The 21,639-nt window shown below is 49.4% G+C and overlaps 2 protein-coding genes across 10 annotated transcripts in view; both read right to left on the bottom strand.

Moving 5' to 3' along the window:
• The window catches only part of ANKRD35 (ankyrin repeat domain 35), a 22,939-nt gene extending 19,891 nt beyond the window's left edge, over positions 1–3,048 (bottom strand). For 7 of the 8 annotated variants that reach the window (XR_003001476.1, XM_024732680.1, XM_024732679.1 and 4 more), the window contains exon 1: positions 2,658–2,980. Coding sequence is in view for 7 of the 8 variants with exons in the window: in XM_024732680.1 (XP_024588448.1) it covers positions 2,658–2,696 (39 nt within the window). In the remaining variant the exon portion in view is untranslated. The other variant, XM_024732676.1, reaches the window with a different exon arrangement.
• A 774-nt stretch (positions 3,049–3,822) lies between these two features.
• ITGA10 (integrin subunit alpha 10) lies at positions 3,823–21,634 on the bottom strand. 2 transcript variants are annotated; one of them, XM_024732699.1, is made up of 30 exons: positions 20,839–21,634; positions 19,208–19,319; positions 18,899–19,008; positions 18,212–18,303; positions 17,871–17,985; positions 17,030–17,157; positions 16,710–16,858; positions 15,909–16,059; positions 15,540–15,705; positions 15,328–15,401; positions 14,952–15,096; positions 14,575–14,723; positions 14,209–14,352; positions 13,869–14,069; positions 13,436–13,566; positions 12,536–12,702; positions 12,297–12,439; positions 11,747–11,860; positions 11,465–11,550; positions 11,169–11,310; positions 10,927–11,019; positions 10,700–10,776; positions 10,451–10,540; positions 9,928–10,012; positions 9,644–9,757; positions 9,303–9,383; positions 9,042–9,155; positions 7,387–7,482; positions 6,997–7,110; positions 3,823–6,699 (listed from the first exon to the last, which is right to left on the bottom strand). In XM_024732699.1, exons 1-30 carry the CDS (start codon positions 20,888–20,890, stop codon positions 6,634–6,636), a joined length of 3,501 nt encoding a protein of 1,166 aa, XP_024588467.1. In that variant the 5' UTR covers positions 20,891–21,634; the 3' UTR covers positions 3,823–6,633. The 2 variants fall into 2 exon arrangements, with proteins under 2 accessions (XP_024588467.1, XP_024588466.1); XM_024732698.1 differs by having other exon boundaries at positions 13,869–14,072.
• Between the last annotated feature and the right edge of the window lie 5 nt (positions 21,635–21,639).

The following is a 21,639-nucleotide window of genomic DNA, read 5'->3' on the forward strand; positions in this document are numbered from 1 at the left end:
AAAAAAAAAAAAAAAAAAGAACAGAGGGATGCTTCGGAATCTCAAGATCCAGTCTATTGTTCACCCCAGCACCTTGGGAAAGAGGATAACCATCACAGCCTCAAGGGAGCAATCACCAAATTAATCAGCAGAAACAAAACAAGGATAAGATAATTGCAGCCTCTCCTTATCTCTGGCCATGTGTCTATGACCATCCTATCAAGGTGGAACACACCAACAGTAGAGAGAGAAACAGCAGAGAGAGTGGGTACCTCTGTAGGACAGGTGAATGGAAATGGAAATGCTGCCCTGGAGGAACCAGGAGCTGTCTCTCAATTTTTAAAATGCAATTGACATTCCTCTAAGCTGATCCAGTGCCTACTGTTTAAAGCTATTTTCTGACTTACTTCCTACATACGCAGAGTAAGCTGCCTATGTAAGGCACCCTCAAAGGTATCCTCTACTTGACTAGATCAAAATGAGATTATAGGAGCTGGCTTTTGTTTTTTTGTTTCTTAAACTTCCTATACGTATTCTGGATGACTTAGATTAATTTTTAAATGGTCACAGATCCTTCAGTCCTTATCTCAATCTGAGGGTGCAATCTGGATCCAGGGGTGGGAGCGGGGATGGAAAGGGGCAATCTTCTGCCATGACTGGGAAGCCAGGCTTTGGGGGCGGTCAGGAAGGCTGTCACACTATTTCTCTGACAAACTGGTTCAGAGCGGTTAGCCACCCAGGGAGTGGAGGAATTTATCATGAGAAGTGTGGGGAAGTTTCAAGAGGGAACAATTTACAGCTTAAACTGGTCTATTTTCAATCTCGTTGGATCCATACCCTGACTGAGGAAACACTTTTCTTTCCAGCTAAGTAGTTCTAAATTCACCTAATTTACTACCTATAATCTTGTACTAAGAAGAGTTTAGAATGGGTAGAAATTCTTCATGGCCAAACCTCTGTAGAGCTGGGATGAAGAAGGACAGAGGAATGCTTTAGAATTCCAACATTCAGCCCATTGTTCATCCCAGCATCCTGGAAAGTAGGTATTGACCAACAATTGGAGAATCAGGATGAATGAGATAGTTTCCCGATTCCTAAGGAGCAAGCAGACTCCACAAACCTGAAAGGGCAGGGCAATGTGGAGGACTTTCAGTAACTAAGAAAGAGTCCATATGAATAAGAAAATCCTGAGTTAAGACATTCCAGATAGCCTCAGTTTCTGGTACCTTTAGTAGTCATTCGGTAAATGCCTTTTGACTGGTTGATTAATGTGTGGAAACTAAGTGCGGAAGCAAACATTAAGTGGGATGAGAACAGGCCTCAACAGAGTTCCTGCTCTTGCCTCGTAGGTCACTTCCAGGCTTCTGTGGCCTGCCCGTGCAGGGTGAGCTGAGCATTTCTCACGTTTGCTCAATGAATGACACCACAAAGTCAAGTTAGGCTAAGCAATATTACTACAGGTAGTTGGCTACTTCACTTCAAAATGAACTGTCATCCCAGTCTCCACACAAAATTTCATCCCTAGATAGGGGGTCTCTCTGTAAGAGATCTTCAGAGAAGAAGAAGCTATACCCTCCCTTAGCCACTCCCTTCTGTAGTCTTCCTCCCTGTGTTTTGTTCTGGGAGAACATGGGGAGGACAGTGACTTCTACTGGGAACTCTCAGAGTGAATCCATTTTATCCTCTTCGCCTCTCACCATTACCGTTCCCCAGCTCAGTCAAAGGAAGCAGAGAGTATATAGGCCCTAAACAACTGGGTGAGGGTCTAGAATGAAGGAAGATTGTGGGGAGAAGCAGGCAGAAGGCCTTGAGTGGCCCAAGAACCAGTATGATGACCAGGCACTGCAGTGAACTGGCCAGAGTGGATTCTGCAGGCAATTTACCCATTCCTTGGGGAGCAGCCAGGCAACTGTCCTCCTCTGGCAGTGCCTGTTGGGCCGGCCAGGCCGGACTGCAAGATTAACCTGCAGAGAGCAGGCAGAAGGAGGTCGGGGAGTTGAACAGCCACTGGACAGAGAGGAGCAGAGCTTGAAGGGGAGAACAGGAGAAGGCTGCTGCTGTCAGAGCACCGACTGGAAAGAGGTTTGGAGTGATGTCTGAGAGCCAGTGGTGGTGACGAGAGAATGGAAGTGGAAGTGGCATGGGGTGAGATGGGGGCAAGGACAGAGAAGACTCTATGAGGAAGTGCTAGGGGAAGGCACGGGGCTGGAAGTACTTGCTGGACTGAGAGCAAGGATTAGGCCATATAGGAGGGCAGGCTTGTGAGGACAAGGCAGGGCTGGTAAATGGGGCGTGGGGCAGTACTTGGGAGACAGAAAGGGGCTTGGGGCTGAGCAGGGGCTGGGGATAGGACAGATACTTGAAGGTAGTTCAGTTATGGGAAACAGAGAAGAAGTAGAGAACATAGCCTTTGGGAGGGGGCAGGGGCTGCCGGAAACATATCATTAGTTGGGGGTGTAGATGCTTGGAGGACAAGAAAGGGCCAAGGGAAAGGACCTTGTGGGAGACAGGGTCTTGAGGAAGGCAGGGCGGGAGGGCTGCACTGCGGGAGCGGAAGAGCTAGAAAGACCGATAAAGAGAAAAGGCGACGGTGCGTGGAGATGGGACTCAGGACTTCTGTCACCACAGGGCTTGGACCCCAGCCCCATGCCCATCCTCCCAGACATTGTAGCACATACCGCCACCTGTGAGCTGGAGCAGGAGAAGATGCGCTTCATAGCCGGGGCCGGGGCCACGGGGGGACGGGGACGCGCGGAGAGCGGGGTCACAGGTTCCTGAACCCACCGGACTCGTCTGCAGCTGTGTAAGAGAGCTGTCAAAAGCAAACCGGGACCCGCCCCAGGGGGGGCCACCCCGTTCAATCAGAGGCAAGAATCCGAGGGCTGGTCTTAACACTCCGCCCCTGGCCCAGCCTCACTCCGCCGTTGCGGAGACAAAAATCCTACAGTCTCCGCCTAGGCTTGGTCTCAACCCTCCCCCCCCCAAACCGAACCCGCCCCCAGCTCCGCCCTGCTCAATCGTAAAAGGGACCTCAGGTCCCCAGCCCCGGGATCCGGCTAAAACTCCTCCCCCTGCCCCGCCCCGCCCCTCCCCGCAGTTCCAGGCTGCGGCCCCACCCCAAGCCCCGCCTCAGCCCCGCCTCCGCCCCGTCCCCCGGAGCGCAGCCGCAGGAGTCTCCCGGTGTGCACGCCTCTTAGAAACTGTCGCATTTAATCACTGGTGACGAAGATTTGATTCTATCCAGAGATATTTGCCGACTTAGTTACCTCTGCTTCCTCCCCCCATTCCGCGGCCAAAATCCCGGGCACAAAGAAGGATTTGAAGAGAGCAGTTTGGAAACGGGAGGAGATTGTAGTGCCGAGCAAAGGACCGAGCGTGGATGATGCACGACCCACCGCAACGTGGAGAAAGGGGACCAGGCCTGATATCCCAACGCACCTCTACGTTAGTAAAGGGCACAGGGAGAGGAGCGACTTTTTTTATTCTAAGCATTCCCTTCCACAAAAATACGCACAAAACCGTCTTCATTATTTCCACTGCCCTTTAAATTCAGATTCTCAGCAATTCGTGCTTGAACAGTCAGTCTACCCGTCTCTCTTTTCTCCTCCCTTCAGCCAGAGAGAGCACACTCAAATGCATATGAAAGCCTACAGGATAAAGGTCAGAGTTCTTAACTTAGCTTACTAGGCTCATCAGGAGCTGCACTCTGCCTGTTCAAGTCTCATCTCTCACTACTTTCACAGTCTAATGCTCAGGCTGCTCCAATCTACTACAGTTCCCTTCCCGACTGGTGATTAATCCTCCCTGGAATGCCTCCTCTCACACTTGGTGGCCCCTCAAGACTTTTTTTTTTTTTTCTGTAAACTTTTAAAGTCCCTCCAACCTCACCTAAAAAAGTGTGCCTCTTGTGTGCGACACATTTCTAATACTGATATGTCGTCTAGCAACCAGCTCTCTGTATTTTCCATTATATGTTTACATGTTTGTTTCCCCTACTAGACTGGGCTCTTTGATGGTAGGAGTTGCATTTTATATTATTCAAATTACCTAGCACATATTAGGTGCTTAATGTCTGATGAGTGAATGAACAAAAGAATGAATAAAGGAACAAAGGAGCAACGATGAGAAGAAAGCAACACCTGTGTGTCTGAGGAGAGCCTGGTGTTTCTACAGTTGCTTCTCAAACTGGCTCTGCTTCAAAGGAAGAAAGAGGTAACAGGCTTTTTGAAGAACAGGTTGGGGTTAGAGAAAGTCCCATTCTGGCGCTGAGGAAGAGAGAAGACAGGGATCTCTAGGTGGAGAAAAATATTAAAAGTGCTTTTTTAATCATGTGGAGAGAGAATTAGATGAACCAGTCCTCAAGGATACCCATCTCCCTTTGCAGGCTGACTGGGGATAAAGAGGGGAAATCTGTCAACATAACCATGGCCTCAGCCCTTGCCCCAGAAACAAGTGTGCTGCATAAATGTTGATCAAACTATAGCCTATATGAATTGTACTAAGGGCCACCATGGATCCTCCTGCCACAAAATAACTCACCAGCTTGGCACAGAATGGTTGTCCCAGCCTAATAGGCCAGGTAACTATAACAATAGTTACCATTTTTTAAGTACTTACTATATGTTCACTTTACTTGAATCATCTCATTTAGTCCTCACAACCCTAATAAGTTTAAAGTCAAGAAAGTCAAGACATTGAGAAGTTGAATCTGTTCAAGGTCAAGCAGGATTTAAGTGGTAGAGCTTAGATTTAAACCCAAGTCTGTCTTCATTCTTAACCACTGCTCTACACAGCTTTTTATCTGAGCCTCAGGGTAGTTATGACTTGCCCAAAGCCACTTAGCTCATAAATGGCAGACCTGGGATTTCAGTATAGGCCTATGTGTTTACCAAACCTACACATTTTACACTCTACGCTCATTTAAGTAGGTGAGGATTGCAGGAGGCTAGAGTACATCTCCAGTGGGAGAGTCACAGAAAACATTTCAAATACTTCATAACCTTGCCTTCCAGGGACTCAATTGTATAAGGTCTCAAGGTAAACCGAGACTCCACCTCTCACCGTTTGTGAGCAGTCTATATCCCAGGGAACTCAAAGAGAGCCAGAAGTCATTTGACACTGAACTTTATTTGTTCTGACCATCTGATATACTGTCTACCCTGCTAGGAAACAGAGACAATGCTGTCTGCAAAAGGCCAGAGACATGCCAAAATAAACACTGTGACCAGATCTCAAGAACAGCCCTGGAGGACAGAGTCTGTGGCGGCTAGTCAACTGCCCAATCGGGTCCCCTCTCTTCTCAGCTCTGAATGGGTGCTGATTCTTCAAATGGCTGTCAGAGCTGCCCTCTGGAGACCAGTAACTAACTTTGGTGTCCAAAGTCTTGATTACAGAGAACTGTATGTTACCCAGTTGTCAATGAGAATCCACTTCTCTTTACTGGCCATGACCAAAAAATGGGAGTCAGGTGGTGGGGTGGTCCAGAGATAGAAACTAACTTGAGAATTTCCAGTAAACATCAAGCAAGGGCTGTCCAACTGATTGTACCAGAGAAGCCCTACAAGGCATGACAGGAGATGCCCCAGAAACATTTCCTAGGAGCTATTTGTGCTATATAAACAGTGCCAAGTAAGTAAGGGCTTGCTTCCCAGAGACCTCTTGCAACCTACTTGAGCTTCTTCCTTAATTCAGACCCCATGGGGCTGCTGCTCCCCAAATCTAGTAAGGTGAAAGGGTTTCCCACCATCAACTCCCTTCTCTCCCTTCTCTCTAGTTTCTGTAAGGAGGCTCCAAGGAGTGCTCATGAGTGTGTGAGGCCTGAGAGAGGAGAAGACTGCCTAGGGTATCCAGTCTTCTCTGTTATTCCAGCTCTAGCCACGTGGGGGCCCCTGGCTCCAGAGAATCGGGCACCCAGCTCTGGCTTTGCTCCCAGGGAAGGCTGGAGAGTTGGGAAACCCTTGCCCAGAAGGCCTGGGGCAGCTCCGTTTCACCAGCACCTGAGGGCGGGCGAGTGCACCACGAAAGTCTCAGGTTTCAGGGGGATGGCAGTTGCCTGTCTAAAGGCTTCTCTGTTCCTTGGAATTGTACAGAATGTCTCTTGTGGCTTTTCCTCCTCCCTCCTTTTTTCCTGTTGACTCTCCCCATCCGGCCCTCTGAATCACCAGACTCCACAGGAAAGCAGCAGATGTTGACTTTACTTCGTTCAAGCCAACGTCAGCTCTCTCCTGTGGAGTGGGGAGAAGGCAGGAAGGTGAGAGGTGGGAAATGGAGGAAGATAACCCTCGTCCTTTCCAAATTGTGAGGGAGGATGTAGAGGGAAACTGAAAGAAGTCAGGGACCTAGGCAAAAAATTCTTAATTCCTGGGGATGGGGAAAAAAGGACCCTACACTAAGGTCCCAGTGTTGGCTCTGGAACCAGGATGGTAAGGAGGGAAGCACAGGGTGGGAGTGTTTAGTGCCAGCCCTTCTTGTCTGAGGTAAGGCCTCATCCCTTGCCAGCAGCATCCTCATGACTCAAAGGTCAAGTCAGGCTGCAGGTCTGGGGAGATCGTCCAGAGGCTTCTTCCTGTCCCATCTGAGCCCCCAAACCTCTGCTGTTATGCAAGTCTTTTGGAGAAGCTGCCAGGGAGGACTTTCTAGGGCTTTATTCTACATTCATTGCTCCAATTTCTCTTCTCTTTTTTCTTCCTCAGGGATTTTCTTACGGGCAAAGAAGCCAAGCTGTAGGGAAAGAGATAAGAGTCTTCACCAAATGCCCTGCCTGGGGACCCGGCCAACAGCCCTCAGATGTATCTGAAGTCTTCAATTTTGTTCTGCTTCCAAAACTGAGATTCAAATTTATTTTATTTGGCTTAGTTTAATTCAACCAACGTTTGTGGAGGAGAGTGAAGGAGATCTGGGCATGACACCCACAGCCTGCTTAGCTGCCCAGCACAAATCCGGTTCTCCCGGCTATAATCAAGGATTCCTTAATTCGTGAGCACCATGCCCCGTACTCCCCACGACAGCAGTGCTTACCTTCCAAAGGCAGAAGACAAGGAGAGCAAGCAGAAGCAGCCCTCCCAGGACACTGCCAATGAGGATCCACAGGGAGATGAGGACAGGGCGGGACTGAATTACCTCCAGGAGGCTCTGCATAGGAAGGAGAGTTGTTTTTTATTTGCACCGTTTTGCCCAGCTAGCCTCACCCAACATTGTAGCAAAGCCAGCCGCAAAATAGAAGACTAAAAGGAAAGAGACTGAGGTAGGAATGGAGGCAGTGGGACCCCACCATTCTGATTTATCACTTCTGACTCCCTGACTGCTGCCAAATGAAGACACCTCTGTTCTGAAAAATCTCACAGGTGCCCTTAGGCCACTGCCACTCTTACTAGTTCCACAGTTCTCAGACTCAGTCTCCAGCCCCACCTCACTCCAACGGGAGGCTTCAGTCAGCTGTAGGACACTGCCCTCCTCAGTTCCCAGCTCGAAGGTGCTGACCACTGTCAGAGACTTGAATTTGGCCTGTGAATGGAAAGACATTTAAAGTGAGCCATCATCTGAACTGGGAGATTGGGATTGATTAATATATGTATAAAAAGGATAACTAATAAGAATCTGCTGTATAAAAAAATAAATAAAATTCAAAAAAAATTTAAAAAAAATAAAGTGAGCCATCATCAGGTGGTGATAAGGCTCTCAGAACCCTAATGGCAAAGATGAGGCTGAGGGGCACAACTTCCAGGATGTTCAAAACCAGAGGAAAAGGTTGGAGACTGATGGGGAAAGAAAAGAAGGGTAACAGATGGAAAGCCTATGGCCCTTCATATACTCTGTTTGCTCTACCTGAAATGCATTCAACTCCTCTTTCTTTGGCTAACTCCTACCCTTCCTTTAGATGTCATCCCCTCTGGGAAGTAGGAAAGTGTTCCCTCCTAACCCCCATCACCCTGGATCAGGTTATAATATTGTTTACTTCTCTGTCTTTCACCTCTGAACTATAAGATCCTTGAGGTCAAGGGTTGTGTGTTAGTAATTTATGTTTCCCTAGTTTCTCAAGAAATCTTTGTTAAAAGAATAAATAAATGAATGAAAAAAGGATACCAAAGAGAGATAAGGAGAGAACCAGAGTTAGGGAAGGATGGCCTATCAGACTTAACTTCCCTGAAAGATGCCTACATCCCAGGGATCTTGTATAATTCAAAGTATACGGAACATGGGAAAGCACAATATAAACCCCTAGTACTAAACAGCTGTTATAATTAAGAGGTCATTTCCCTGCTCAGGAACTCACATGACTCCTGACTGCCTGTCATATTAGGTTCTATTTCATCTTCCTGGCTTTAAAGATCTTTGATAATCTAGATCTCTTTCACTATACAATATCACTTCCCACTACCCTCCATGCTTACCCTGCATGTAATATCAACTATTTACTCATTCATTTAATAAAAATGTATTAAATCACTACAATGAGTTAGGCATGGTGCTAAATGTTGGGGATATTCTCCTCAGTGTCTACCTAATAGAGCGCTTTTTATATAGCAGGCATTTGATGGGTTGATTGAATTTAGGTATCCTATAAACGTTGGTTGGGGCTTCCCTGGTGGCGCAGTGGTTGAGAGTCCACCTGCCGATGCAGGGGACACGGGTTCGTGCCCCAGTCCGGGAAGATCCCACATGCTGCGGAGCAGCTGGGCCCGTGAGCCATGGCCGCTGAGCCTGCGCGTCCGGAGCCTGTGCTCAGCAACGGGAGAGGCCACAACAGTGAGAGGCCCGCATAATGTCGGTTGATTATTGATATAACACTAAGAGATGATAAATGGAAGAAAATACAAGAATAGTAACTAGCTTCTAGTGAGTTCATCTCATTATTCACTTAGTCTTTACAACAACCCTATCTATGAAGTAGGTCTTTTCTTCCCCATTTTAGAGATGGGGAGAAAGAAACTTAGAAAAATTAAATAACTTTGTGAGTAGGAGGCAAAGCTCGAACTTGAACACGAGTCTGTCTACCGGAAAAGGCTATGCTAAAGTCCCAGATAGGAGCAGCAGGGGAAAGCAGTGGAAAAGGAAAAGTTTACCCTTCGGAAAAATTCATTGTGAACCAGCCTCAGTAGTCCAACAGAGACCTCAGTCCCCTTTGCCAGTCGCCCAAGGTGGCACCTCATGACCTGACACCGGGAGTTGTTCCCATTCTACCAGAAGAGAGAGACACATCAGGACGCTGGGGCGGAAATATCCCTCACTCCCCACTCTACTCTCCAGCCCAAGGCTCCAAACTCTACTGCTCCCCCCCTGCATTCCCACTCTGTACACCTTCTTCACCCTCTTGTGACTCATACCAGCCAGCTTGTGTGCTGAAGCTCCTCTGGATGCACCGGGGGCTCTGGGGGCTCAGTCAGGTTCTGCACTGTGCAGCTTGCCTAGAGGAAGATCCAACTTGAGGGACCCTCTTGATGGTGAGAGGCCGGCCACTCCAGGCTGAGCAGGAGCACACCACCCACACTCTTGTAGTTCTTCCCTGGGTGATCCCTTTCTTTCTTCTCAACGAAGCGACATATGTGAAAGAAAGGCGCCCCCAGGGAGGGAGGAGCCCTGAGAGCAGTGACCCAGGATGCTGGGAGCTGGGTGAGTCCACCAAATCAAGATGGCAGGGTTCCATACGCCCCTAGCCCAGACTCACATTGTTAGTGATGACTTGAGACAGTGACAGGAAGTAATTGCCCCCATGGGCCACAGCTGGAAGGAGGGCTGAGATGATGAGGCCACTGACCACATAGCAGCCAAGGTTCTGAACCTAAAAGGAGGATTGGAAATGGGAAGAGGTGAGAGACAGAGAAAGACTCTTCCTCATCTGTTCCCCTTTACCCTCAATACCACAGAAATCTAAGAGAGACTCCTCCCATCCTTTTCCCAGGAACTCCTCCCCCTCCCTCTGCTTATGCCAAGGTCCCTCCAGCTTCTCACCCTAAGAGTGGTTTTGAATTCAGGGCCAGGGCCCACTGGGAGGGTCCCATATGGGTGAACCTCATAGCGGTGCAGAGTGGACTCACTGCGTGGACACCAAGTCAGGAAGCACATGGTCACAGCCATGACACAGACACAGGGGCACATGATCAGCACACAGACATGGATTCAGGGAAGGTAGGGCCAGCACATGGATAAAGAGATGGGGGTACATAGAGAAGACAGAAATGAGACATGACATAGACTTGGTACAAACTTTATGGCCACACCCCATATCCCATCACACCAGCTCCAACCCCCAGGGCCCAGCAAAGCCCTACAACTAGGATGCATAAGTACTATACCTAAGAAAGAAAGATGCTTAAGAGAAGCTTCAGCATGAGTGGGACTGAGGGCAAAAAGATAGAGCAGCCCTAAGGGTTTGGTGTTTGGGAACACTGAAGCACATGGAGGGAGAGGGGGGAAACATAAAGAGTATGAGTCTGGGGTCAGAATGGGGTCTCAGTGGGGGGCTGAGCCATACCTAGAGAATAGGAGGTGAGGCTCATACTGGATGTAGGCTGAGGTCTGGGCTGTGTTATCATGAAGCGTGCCATTTCTCTCCAGGCTATTGCTGTAGGGTCAGGGGAAGAGGCTCGCATCCCAGCCCTGTCTCAGACACCCCTCTCTAGAGTAAAGGAGTCACGCTGTTTCCACCCCTGCTCCCACCCACACACCACCACCACCAAGACCCAACAGGAGAGGCCTGGGAGGAAATGCCCATTGTTCTCACCTGGTGGCAGTCAGACTCACAAGGACCTGGCTCAGGAGGAAGGAGCAGCTAAACTCAAACTCTAGCAGAAAGGTCACCTGGGGGAGAGGGACATGGTAGATTTCTCCTCATGGGACAATACAGAGGAACAGGAGCCCTTGTGTGCCTCCTTTCCTAAACTCCCAGGCCCTGCAGATTCCAGCCCCTGATCTCTCAGAGGCCCTTTCTCATCCTGGGCCCCAGCTCACCTTGGCTCCAGCCTGGAAGACAGGATGCCCCACGCTGCAGAGGCGGGCATGAGGGGAAGGGGCTGCACACTCCACCTTCACTGGGCCGTCCCCCTGAGAGCAGAGGAAGCGGGGTGGAGGCTAGGGTGGGGCTGCAACTGCCCTCTTGCCTGCAGCCTCTAAACACAGCAAGCCTTTCCCTAGGGCCCCTCACAGACAATACCCCAACTGTCCTCCTCCCAAATTCCCTCCCCCAAGGGCACCTGAGGAGTAAAACTGGATAGGTGAAGGTTTCTGGAGAAGTTGAGACTCAGGCTAGTGTTGTAGGCATTTTCCTTCCTGTTCTTCAGAGTTGCTGACACCAGCACTTTCCGCCGACCACCTCGAACCACGAATGGATCCTTCCTAGGAGTCGTGGATAAAAGAGAGACCAGAGTTGAAGGAGCGCCAGAAGCCTCACTTCTGTCTTCCTGGGCAAGAAACAACCCTCCATCTCCCTTCAAGTCCCTTCTGATCTGTCTCGGGTCACCCCCATTTGGCCAGTTCATGTCCATCCCACCTGGAGCCTCTGATGTTCATATTAGCTCGAAGTACCAGATCTGTGACACATTCATTGTCAGGGCCACAGTCCTTCGAGAAGGGGACCTAGAGGAGAGAGAAGGGGCTGAGGGCTGAGAGGAAGGTGTGGGAGAAAGGAATGGGATTGAGGGAAAAGTGAAAAGAGTGGGTGCCCAAGTTAGATTTCACTGTGATCTCATGTCTCCTCCCTCCGCTTTCTCTTGAATTCACTGAGAAGGGCAGTGTTGGGACCCAGGGCAGGGCAGGGCTTGGCACTTCTGACCAGCTTTCGTATGGAGGTAGGTGAGCCCTCATCCAGCACAGGCCCTGGCTTTGTGGTGTTGTCCAAAGCAAAGGTCACAGTCAAGGCCACTGGCCGGAGGTAATCTGATGTATCCTAAGAGAAACCAGAGTCAAGGATCATGGGGAGCCAGGATTAGGGATACGACCCAGGAATCCTAGCAGAATGTGATAATTATGGTGATATTTACTGAGCACTTTCTGTGCGCTGGGCACTGTCCTAAGGTTTTATCAATACTATTACATTTAATTCTAAGACAGCTAACTCCTAACTCCTATTTTGTAGTTGTTATTATCATCCCCCCTTTTCAGGCAAGGAAACTAAGGTTTGCAGGTTACATGAGTTCCCAGAATTCACAGGTGGTAAACGGCAGAGCAGGATTCAAACCCAGATCAGCCTGACTCCACAGTCTGATCTTTCTCACTTTGCTGACTCTGGCTTTCTTGCCGATCCAGCAGAACGTCCTCTCTCTGATCCAGCCTTCTTCTCACTCCCAGGCCCTGATGCAAAGCAGTTCCTGCCCCCTCCTCACCAGCACATGGAAGTGCAGCGGCTCACAAGTGATAGTCCCCACACTGAGCCGGAGCCGCCGAGGGGACAGCCTCTGGCCAGAGCCGTCAAACGCTGCACGGGCCCCAGCTGTCCACTCATCCAGCGATGCTGTGAACCGCACATCTGAATGGGGCAGGCAAGAGTGTAGGTGGAGCGGGGTCCCAAGACCATGGCAGGCAAGGGGTTGAGAGCTGCCTAGCATGCACTCTAGTCACTCACGGAATTGGCGATCCCAGCGACCGGGAGTGCGGGAGGTCACTTGGAAGCAAAGGGCTGCGGATAGGCAGGCTGCCTCCTGGCTGCGTCGCTTGCAGTCCCTCTGAACCACACTGATGGCCGGCGGGGTCACATCCAGTGAAGGGGCCAGGTGGACAATGGGCCGGGAGCTGGGAACAGGGTGGGAAAGAAAGTCTAGCAGAGGGAAGAAAACCCTTTGAGAAAGGCAGTCCCCAGTGTCTGCCTCCCTGAGGTCAAAGGAAAGAATAAGGAGCTAGGGGACACATGTGTCCGCCTCCCCTGAACCTTCTGACAGAAGTAAGATAACAGCTAACATTTTTTTAAATTAATTTATTTTTATTTTTGGCTGCCTGGGTCTTCACTGCTGCGTGTGGCCTTTCTCTCTAGCTGCGGCGAGCAGGGACTACTCTTGGCCTCAGTGCATGGGCTTCTCATTGCGGTGGCCTCTCCCATTGCGGAGCATGGGTTCTAGGTGTGTGGGTTTCGGTAGTTGTGGTACGCGGGCTCAGTAGTTGTGGTGCATGGGCTTAGTTGCTCCGCGGCATGTGGGATCCTCCTGTACCAGGGATCGAACCCTTGTCCCCTGCATTGGCAGGCGGATTCTTAACCACTGCACCACCAGGCAAGTCCCAATAGCTAACATTTAATCAGCACTTGCCGTGTGCTAGGCACTGTGTTTAGATCTTTTCACAGATTATAGCGTTTAATCCTCACAACAAACCTCTAAGGCAGGTACGATTATTATTCCCATTTTATAAACTAGGAAACGGAGGCACAGAGTAAGTTGATCAAGAAAGCCAAATGTAACTTTGTGATTCCAAAGCCCTTGCTTTTAACAGCTATGCCATGCTGTCTACTGCTACCTGAGCTGGGGCCACTCACCTGAGCAGGATGGCTGCCCCTTGGGCACCCACAGCAACATCTACCAGGTCATCTCCATCCAGATCTAACCGGCCATCCACACTTCGGCCAAAGTAGCTGAGGGCCTGTGGCATGGAGACAGCAGCAATCCGCTGAGAGGGAGAGAGGAGACACTGAGCAGAGACTCACACAACTGGTTTCCCAGGCCTCCCACCTGGCTTTTTCTAATTCTCCCCTCAGGCATGAGGAGGAATGAGAGAAACTTGCCTGTGTTCAGGAGTCTCTAGTATACAGCAACATGTTTCCTACCCCACCGCCTCACCTTTTTGACTACTGATAAAAAAGGCACTTGTTCAGTTTGGGTCTCAAGCCCAGGGGAGCAATGATAACCAAAGGGTGCACCTCCTTTCCCCTTCCTCCCACCATGCCCCTGCCTCGTCGGGGCACTCCTGACCTGGGCAGGACAGGGCTTGACTCCACTCTGGGTCCCGTGATAGAGGTACAGTGCTCCACGGTGCCCATCCTCCAGGGGCGCTCCCATAGCCACATCAGCAAAACCATCTTGGTTCAGATCAGGAAGGGCAGCCATGGCAAAGCCAAACCGAGCATCCTGCGGGGGTTCTGGCTGAAGTGTTCCCTGGAGTGTCAGCAAGGACTGCTGGTGGAGGTGAGGAGAAGGCAGAAGATGCTGATTTGACAGTCCCAACCTCTCAGCCAGCCCTCAAATGTGTGTGCCTTCCCTCACTCCCTTTGCCCCCCACAGACAAGTTCTAGGGTATCCCAGCAAGTCTCACCTGGCCCACCAGATACACATAAACACGTCCTGTCTCCTTGTTCTGGGGCCCCAGGAACATGGGGGCAGCCACAAGCAAGACGTCAGTTGTTCCATCCCCATCCGTATCCAATGGGCAGAGCTCACTGCCAAAGTACGAGCCAATCTGGAGAGCAGTGGGTAGTGGTGATCCCAGAGGGAAGGGAAGGCAAGATTATGGACAAGTGGGAAGCACCTGCCAATCTGGTCCTCACATCCCTGACAGACTCTGCCAACCAGAACTCAACACAGACTTTTAAGGCCCCTCTCTTGTCCCTTCACTCTCTTCCCCCCACAGCTTGAAGGTCCCTCAGGAGCCAAGGGTCTCACCCTCCCTTGGATGCCCTACCTGCTCCCCCTGGAGGCTCTGGGCGACCCTCACAGCCCCATCTTTCTTAAGCTGGAAGGCGATGACCTTTCCTCGATGTCTAAACCGAGGAGCTCCTGAGAGAAAGAGGCGGCGTCCACCCCGCAAAAGCATGGAGGAAACTGAGTAACCTAGAAGTGGACAAGGAATCGGGGGTGAAAGGGAAAGAAGATGGGGTCAGAGTAGGAGGTTTCCCTAAAGGCACAGAAGGGGGTCCCAAAGGAAGGTAGCAGGAGATCAGTGAGAAACTGCATGAGTTAAGAGTGAGTACCTTATACCCTCCATCCCACCCCCCCACTGAGGAAGCATTTTTTTTTCCCCCTCCACCGTCTAATCCTTTGCAGCTGTCTGCTACTCACCCAGGTAGGCTGCATGGTTCTGCAACGCAGGGGGGAACTCATCTTCCAGGGCCGTCCGTGGCGGGAAGAGGCGGCGACCTTCTTCAAGCCATAACACTGAGCCCCCCCAGTCATAAGCCCCTACCATCCCGAAGAGAATCCCATCCTGTAGGGCAGAACCAGATGGGGTCGCTGAAAAGACAGTGGGGAATAAGAAGAAAAAGCTCTCCAGGAGTGAGAGGGTCACTGAGGGCATGCTGGGGTCAGTTGGTGAGGTATAGGAAGGTCAGCATGGACATTGGTTAAAGGAGGAATCCAGAAGAGCCCTGGGGTTGAAGCTGTCTGAGTTAGAGGCTGGAAGGAGTCAGATGTTGAGAGGGGTCAGAGTCTGTCCAACCTTTAGCCGATGAGTAGAGAAACCAATCTGAGACATTTCCAGCCCAAAGGAGCTTTCATTTTCTCCGTGGGACCCTTGAGTGTGAGAAAACATCATAAGGCAATATAAGGGAAGACGGTTTCCCCTTTGACCTTCTGAACTTATTCCAGAAGCCCACCTATACCCCAGAACTCCCCCTACCCTGTCTTCTGTTTCTCCAGGGTAATCATTACCCTCAAGGCCAAAAATCCGGTCCCCTAATGCATCCACAATGTCAGTCAGTGCTGCTTCATCTGTGACATTGAAGAAGAATCTCTCGTCTGGATCACTGGCAATAGCTCTGATTTCCCGCAGGAAAGCGCTGGGGTCTCGCTGCCGCCGGAGGTAGTGACCAAGGACCTGGGGTCAGGAGATAAAGGTGGGGTCTGCTAGCTGTGTGCTGTGAGATGGTAAAGCTGTACAGGACACAGCCAACTAAAGAGAAGAAAGGGAATACGGCTGATGTCTGGGAAGTGGTCAATGCCCGTTTTCCTTAAGTTCCCAGTCCTCAGTGTTACCCTCCCCAATCCCTTCTATCATTCCAGATCCAGAGCTGTTCTCACCGCAATCCCATAGCGTGTCACTCTGCCAGCTTCGCAGGCCTTTAGTGCTGTAGGAAGTTCCTCTCCATCATGTGACTCTCCATCAGTGACAACCACCAGTAGCCTGGCAGCCTCTGGTCGGCCCCCATGGGACTGACTGAATCCTTCTGTGCTGAGAAGAGAGAGAAAGGAGTGAGGTGTGATCAGATGTGTGCAGATAGATACACATACACACAGTACTTAACACTGTCGGCAGTTCACCGACGCCAGGCCTCCTGCCTTTTAGCCCATCTCCCCAACTGTCTAGCGTAGAGACTGGCATACAGTAAGAGCTCAAATGTCTGAATGTCATAGAACATATAGAGCAGCATATCATCAATGCAAGTAAGTATAAAATCCATTCACTCATAGATTCATTCAGCAAATATTGTATTTAGGAGGACAAATATTAAGGGAACATAGAATAAAGGAGAATGGTCAGGTCAGAGGAGTCTTCCCAGAGATGAGTTTTGTCACATTTGGAAAATGGGCTAGGACATGAGTGGTGGAAAACCCGAGGGCCAAGAGCAAAGTGGGAGTGGAGGTATATAGACAGACAGAATTCTGTCTGCAGAGATAAATAAAGCAGAAGCATGGAGAGACACAGACACAGACAATTTGTAGAAATGCAATGAGTGCGATGACAGCCAATTTAGCCTTCCCCCACCTACATTAGCGTGCAAAAAAAAATAAGCTGGCAAGACATCTTGGGGTGTACACACTGCACTCCAAAGCCTCCCCTAACCCTTCTGGCTTCCCACACCCCCCTTCCCAGTGCCTCACCAGGCCATCATTATTGCTTGAGCAGTCTTTGTTTCTCGTCCCTCCCGCCGGCTCAGGTTCCTTGCTGCTCTCACCACTTCTTCTTTGGTTCGGAAATCTCCCAGGGACCACTCGTGTACAGAGCTCTCCCCATACTGTACCAGTCCCACCTGAGAATAAAGCGTGCACTCTAATGGAGTGTGTGTATGGGGGTGGGGGGTGGAGAAGGTATGCGACGGAGGGGAGACAAGCACCTGGATACTACTGAAGATGCTACCTACATTTATCTCCTCTCTCCCTGTCTCTCCCCCTCCAAGCCCATCCATGTTGCCTTCTCTTACCTGTATCTGCTCCGGGTCAATAAATAATCTCCCTACTAGTCTTCGCAGGAAGGTCTGAACTTCAGACCAGGGGTAGATGCTGTTGGAGCCATCCAACACAATGACGACATCCATGTATGTGGGACAGCCTAGGAGGAGGGGTATGGTGATGGGGAACAGAGGGGTAAAGGACATTGGGCATGGGGACAACAAGGGAAGAGGTCACAGGAGGGCACACTTAATTCAAACATTTATTAGGCACTTTTACATATAAGGAAGATAGTGTGCCAGGTCCTGGGTAAATATAAAAATGAATAAAAGAGAAGATGGGCATATATACAATTGACTAAAAAAACAAAGAAGAAGGAATCAAGCGCTAGTAGAAACATAGCACCACTCTATGATGTGAGAGAAAAAAGGAGGGTCAGTCCTGATGGTGGAGAATCAAAGGAGCCAGCGACTGAGAAGATACTGAAGACTGGAGATGTTTGAGGAGAGGAGACAAAACAGGAAGGCATTTGGGTGGAGAACACTTTAAACAAAAAGAGATGGAGGTATAAAAATAGATGACACATAGGAGAATGGTGAGGTGAAGGCTATAGCCAAGGTGCAGGGTATGAAGGGATACAGTGAGAGCTGAGTTTTTGAAGTTGATTAAATCAGTTCATGGAGTCTTGAGGACCTGGTAAAGAGTCTGAATTCTCATCTGTTAGGAAACATGGAGCTTTTGTGGACATGTTAGGTAGCAGTGAGGATAAGCCATGCAGTTCCCTTGTCAAGCATCATACCCTGTGGCCCCATCTTTTTCCCACCCTGCACCCCATTCTAGGGACTGAGTCCTCAGGCCCTTCTCCTGGCTCACGTTGTACAGTGGGTGCCAGGCTTCCCTGGGGCCGGAACGAAGCATCTACACGGGCACATATCCCAGAACTGAAGACAGATGAGCCACAAGCACGCGACCAGAGAGGGGCACAAGCCTGGGGATGGGTAGAGGAAAGAGTTACTCCCAGGCTTGGGAGGGCACCCTCAGAACATGCTCTTTGTCAAAAGAGGCATTGAGACCACTCCCCAAGACCCCCCTCCTTGCTTTCTAGGGTTTTTAACTCCTTGACCCCTCCACATAGACCAGTTTCCCTTATCATACCACCCTTTTCTCTACCACAAACCGTCAGATACCCCGCCACCACCCTTTCCTCAGCTTACCATGAATCCCCCATCACCAACTGTCTCCAGTAGAGACATCCCCAGGTGCATATTCACAGCAGGACGAGATGAATTTCCCAGTGGATAGTCACCTGGTTGGAGTGGAGTGGAAGAGCATGAGATCATGGGGTCACAGATGGGGTGACTGAGTTCAGGATGATTTTGGAAGAGGATGAGAAGAGGTCCGGATCAAGTCAGGAAGAGGAGTACGTGGGATATGGAGGTAAAGAAGTAAGGTGTGATATCACTCATATGTGGAGTCTAATTTTTTTTAATGTTATCTATGAACTTATTTACAAAACAGAAACAGACTCACAGATTTTGAAAACAAACTTATGGCTACCAAAGGGGAAACATGGAGGGGGGAGGGATAAATTAGGAGCTTGGGATTAACATACACACCCTACTATATATAAAATAGATAATCAACAAGGACCTACTGTATAGCACAGGGAACTCTACTCAGTATTCTCTAATAACCTATATGGGAAAAGAATCTGAAAAAGAATGAATATATGTATATGTATAACTAAATCACTTTGCTGTACACCTGAAACTAACACAACATTGTAAATCAACTATGCTCCAAAAAACTTAAAAACAAAAAAAAAGTGAGGTGTAAGGGGTCAAAGCTACTAGTGTATCAAGGTTAGGGGTTAGGAGTGGAAGAGTGAGGAGTCTTCTTACCCAAGTGGCCCTTGGCACATGGGGCATTGTGGGAGCCCCCTACAGGGCAGCGATAAACATCCCCCCTTCGGTCGCCTGAAGGCCCATCCCAGGGAGCACCCACCAACATCCTGGGAGGAGGAAATGAATACAAGCATAGCGTAAATATGACACTTGAGATAGGCCAGAGGGAAAGGGCATGGTGACGGCAAGTCTAGAGCCCCAGCCATTTCCAAAGAACCAGATTAGTTTATATTTCCATCTACCTTGCCTCCCCTTTAACAGCTCTATCACAGTCCCAATCCCACGGCCCCCTGGTTTCCTCCTCACCATCGGCGTCCACCCCCAACATGTTGTAAGACACTGTATCCAAATTCAGCCTCCGGTGGCCCTGGAAATAGGCGTGGGTGATGCACGTCCAGGTTAAAGGGGGAGCAGAGACCTGGGGGGCCAGGATCATAAGGTTAGCAGGAATCAGCCAGAGAACCTAATGAATGCCCAGAGGTACAACCAGAGAGAAACCGTGGAGGGAACTTTTTGATCTCAGCCTATCTCCCTTCTTTTTACTCATAAGCTGCCCTGGACTCTGTGAATGTCATATACTCCAAGCAAGGATGGTTTTCTTCCTGTGTTTGGGTCCAGATGTCTAACCTGTGGCCCTCTGCCATGCTGTTGCACAGATGTATTTCCATTCCTATCCCCCAAATTTCATTTACAGACATGTCTGGAAGGGTCAAGTTCCCCTTTTCTACATCATTCCTCCTACACATCCTCCTCTCCAAGCTGTGAGGGTCAAAAGAGGGAGAAGGCCTTTCTGCAGCCCCAGAACAACTATTCCTTACAAATTCTCCCCAAACCCAGGACCATGGGGAAAACAAGAGGAGGTTAGTGAACACTGCATGTCTGGGTCTCTTATTCTCTTCCTGTCTCTTCTGGACTCCCAGTATCATTGTTACACTCTCACTCTCTTTCTCCAATGTCTAGGTCTCTGGCTGATTCCAGCCCTGGAAACCTCAGCGGTAATTAACTGGGTGGAGCCACTTGCCTACATCCATGGTTTGCCATACATCCTTTCCAAGGGTCCCATCACTCCCAAAGTTTCTCACGATCCACTTCCTTTGTAATTCATCCCCCCTCCCAACTGCCCCCTGCCTACTTGCATTTCTTCCTTAACTCTCAGCCCACTCTAAAGACCCCCTCAATCATGTTCTTGCTGACTCTTCCCTCCCAACCCCAATTTGTTTAAAATCAGAGCTGGTATTTTAGGAAACGAAGATTACAGGGCACTGATGAGGAAAAATTCCAGGCCTCTTGTCCCTCCCATGGTTCTTTCCCTGTGACTTGTTCCTTCAAGTAACCCCCACTCAGGCCACCCCACCACCACTTTCACCAATGGCTATAGCTCTGTCTCAAACCAAGCTCATTTTCAGGAAAGTGTTTTGTATGTGAGCCTTTTTGCATCCAGGAAACTGGCAAGGCTGTATGACCAGGAACTGTAGCACGTTGGTTAGATAAACCCAGAGTTCTGACCACACAGTTAGTCAGTTATGTCTCAGGAACCCAGAGACCACCAAGGGCAGGGAGAAGTAGGGAGGGGGATAATAGTAATCAGACTAGCCATGTGGAAGTTCACATCATGTTTCTTTTTGGTTGTCTCAGTCTTCCAGGGCTTAGGACAAGGTTTTATTTAATTGGACACAAATATTACACAAGGCACTGGACAGCTTCAGCCCTTGCCAGGCAGTCATATGTGTGGGCAAAAGAATGCAAACCCATGCGCATGTGTACGCACACACCACACACACACACATACACACACACACACACACACACACACGAAACATAGAATCAGTTAACCTCTTAACCTAACTCCCAAAGAATTTTAACCGTAAAGATCCCAATGCTAAACAATCCATATATCTTTCGTTCCCACCAGAAACCAAGAAGTTAACCTCCCTCACCTGTCAGGAACATCAGAGGCAAGAACAGGTGGGGGATGAGGGGGAACTCCATGTCTGGATGTTCTCTGTCTGCGTGAGAAGTCCTCTGTGCCTCTGTCCCTCTCCTTCTCTGTTTTCTGTACTTTCCCTCCTATCCTGCCCCCTCCCACTGGCAGCTAAAAATAAAGTTGGAAGGAATGGGAGGAGTAATGGTGGGGAAGTGTGGGGAGCCCCAGACCAAGGAAAGGAGGAATGAGCGATTTTAGTGTATTTCTCTGCCTTGGTGCTGCCCCCTGGAGGCATCATCTCAGTATCCAAAGAACACAATTCTTGACTTTCTGTCCTTTCTTTCTCTTCCTCTTTTTTCTATCCTTTGTTGTTGCCTAGCAATAATGCTTTCCTCAGGTTTGGAATAGAAGGTAGGAGTGGGAGATAGATTCTTTTTACCTCCTAACCTTATTTATCTCAACCTGGAATATGGAAAATGAAAGAGCTGATAACAGTGATATCATTTCCCCACCTACTCAGAGTCCCAACATGTGAAGACACAGCCCACCCACAAACCAAGACTTACCATCTCCATTCCACTTAGTTCTGTTTGTGACTCTTAGCCTATGCTGCCTTATGGCATTATAGTTTTTGGAGGAACTATAAACCATGAACTGGTATGGGGTATGCTTTGTGGAACCAGTATTATTACTTTAACATTAGACCCCCATCTCCTCAGCTAAGCTATAAACTTCTGAAGTTGGGACCATGGAGCCTCTTAGCTTTCTGTATCTCTACCACTTAGTATTATGCCCTACATACTGTAGATGCTCA

Source organism: Neophocaena asiaeorientalis, unplaced genomic scaffold, assembly GCF_003031525.2.
Source record: "Neophocaena asiaeorientalis asiaeorientalis breed wild unplaced genomic scaffold, Neophocaena_asiaeorientalis_V1.1 scaffold128, whole genome shotgun sequence".
NCBI classification, from domain to species: Eukaryota; Metazoa; Chordata; class Mammalia; order Artiodactyla; family Phocoenidae; genus Neophocaena; species Neophocaena asiaeorientalis.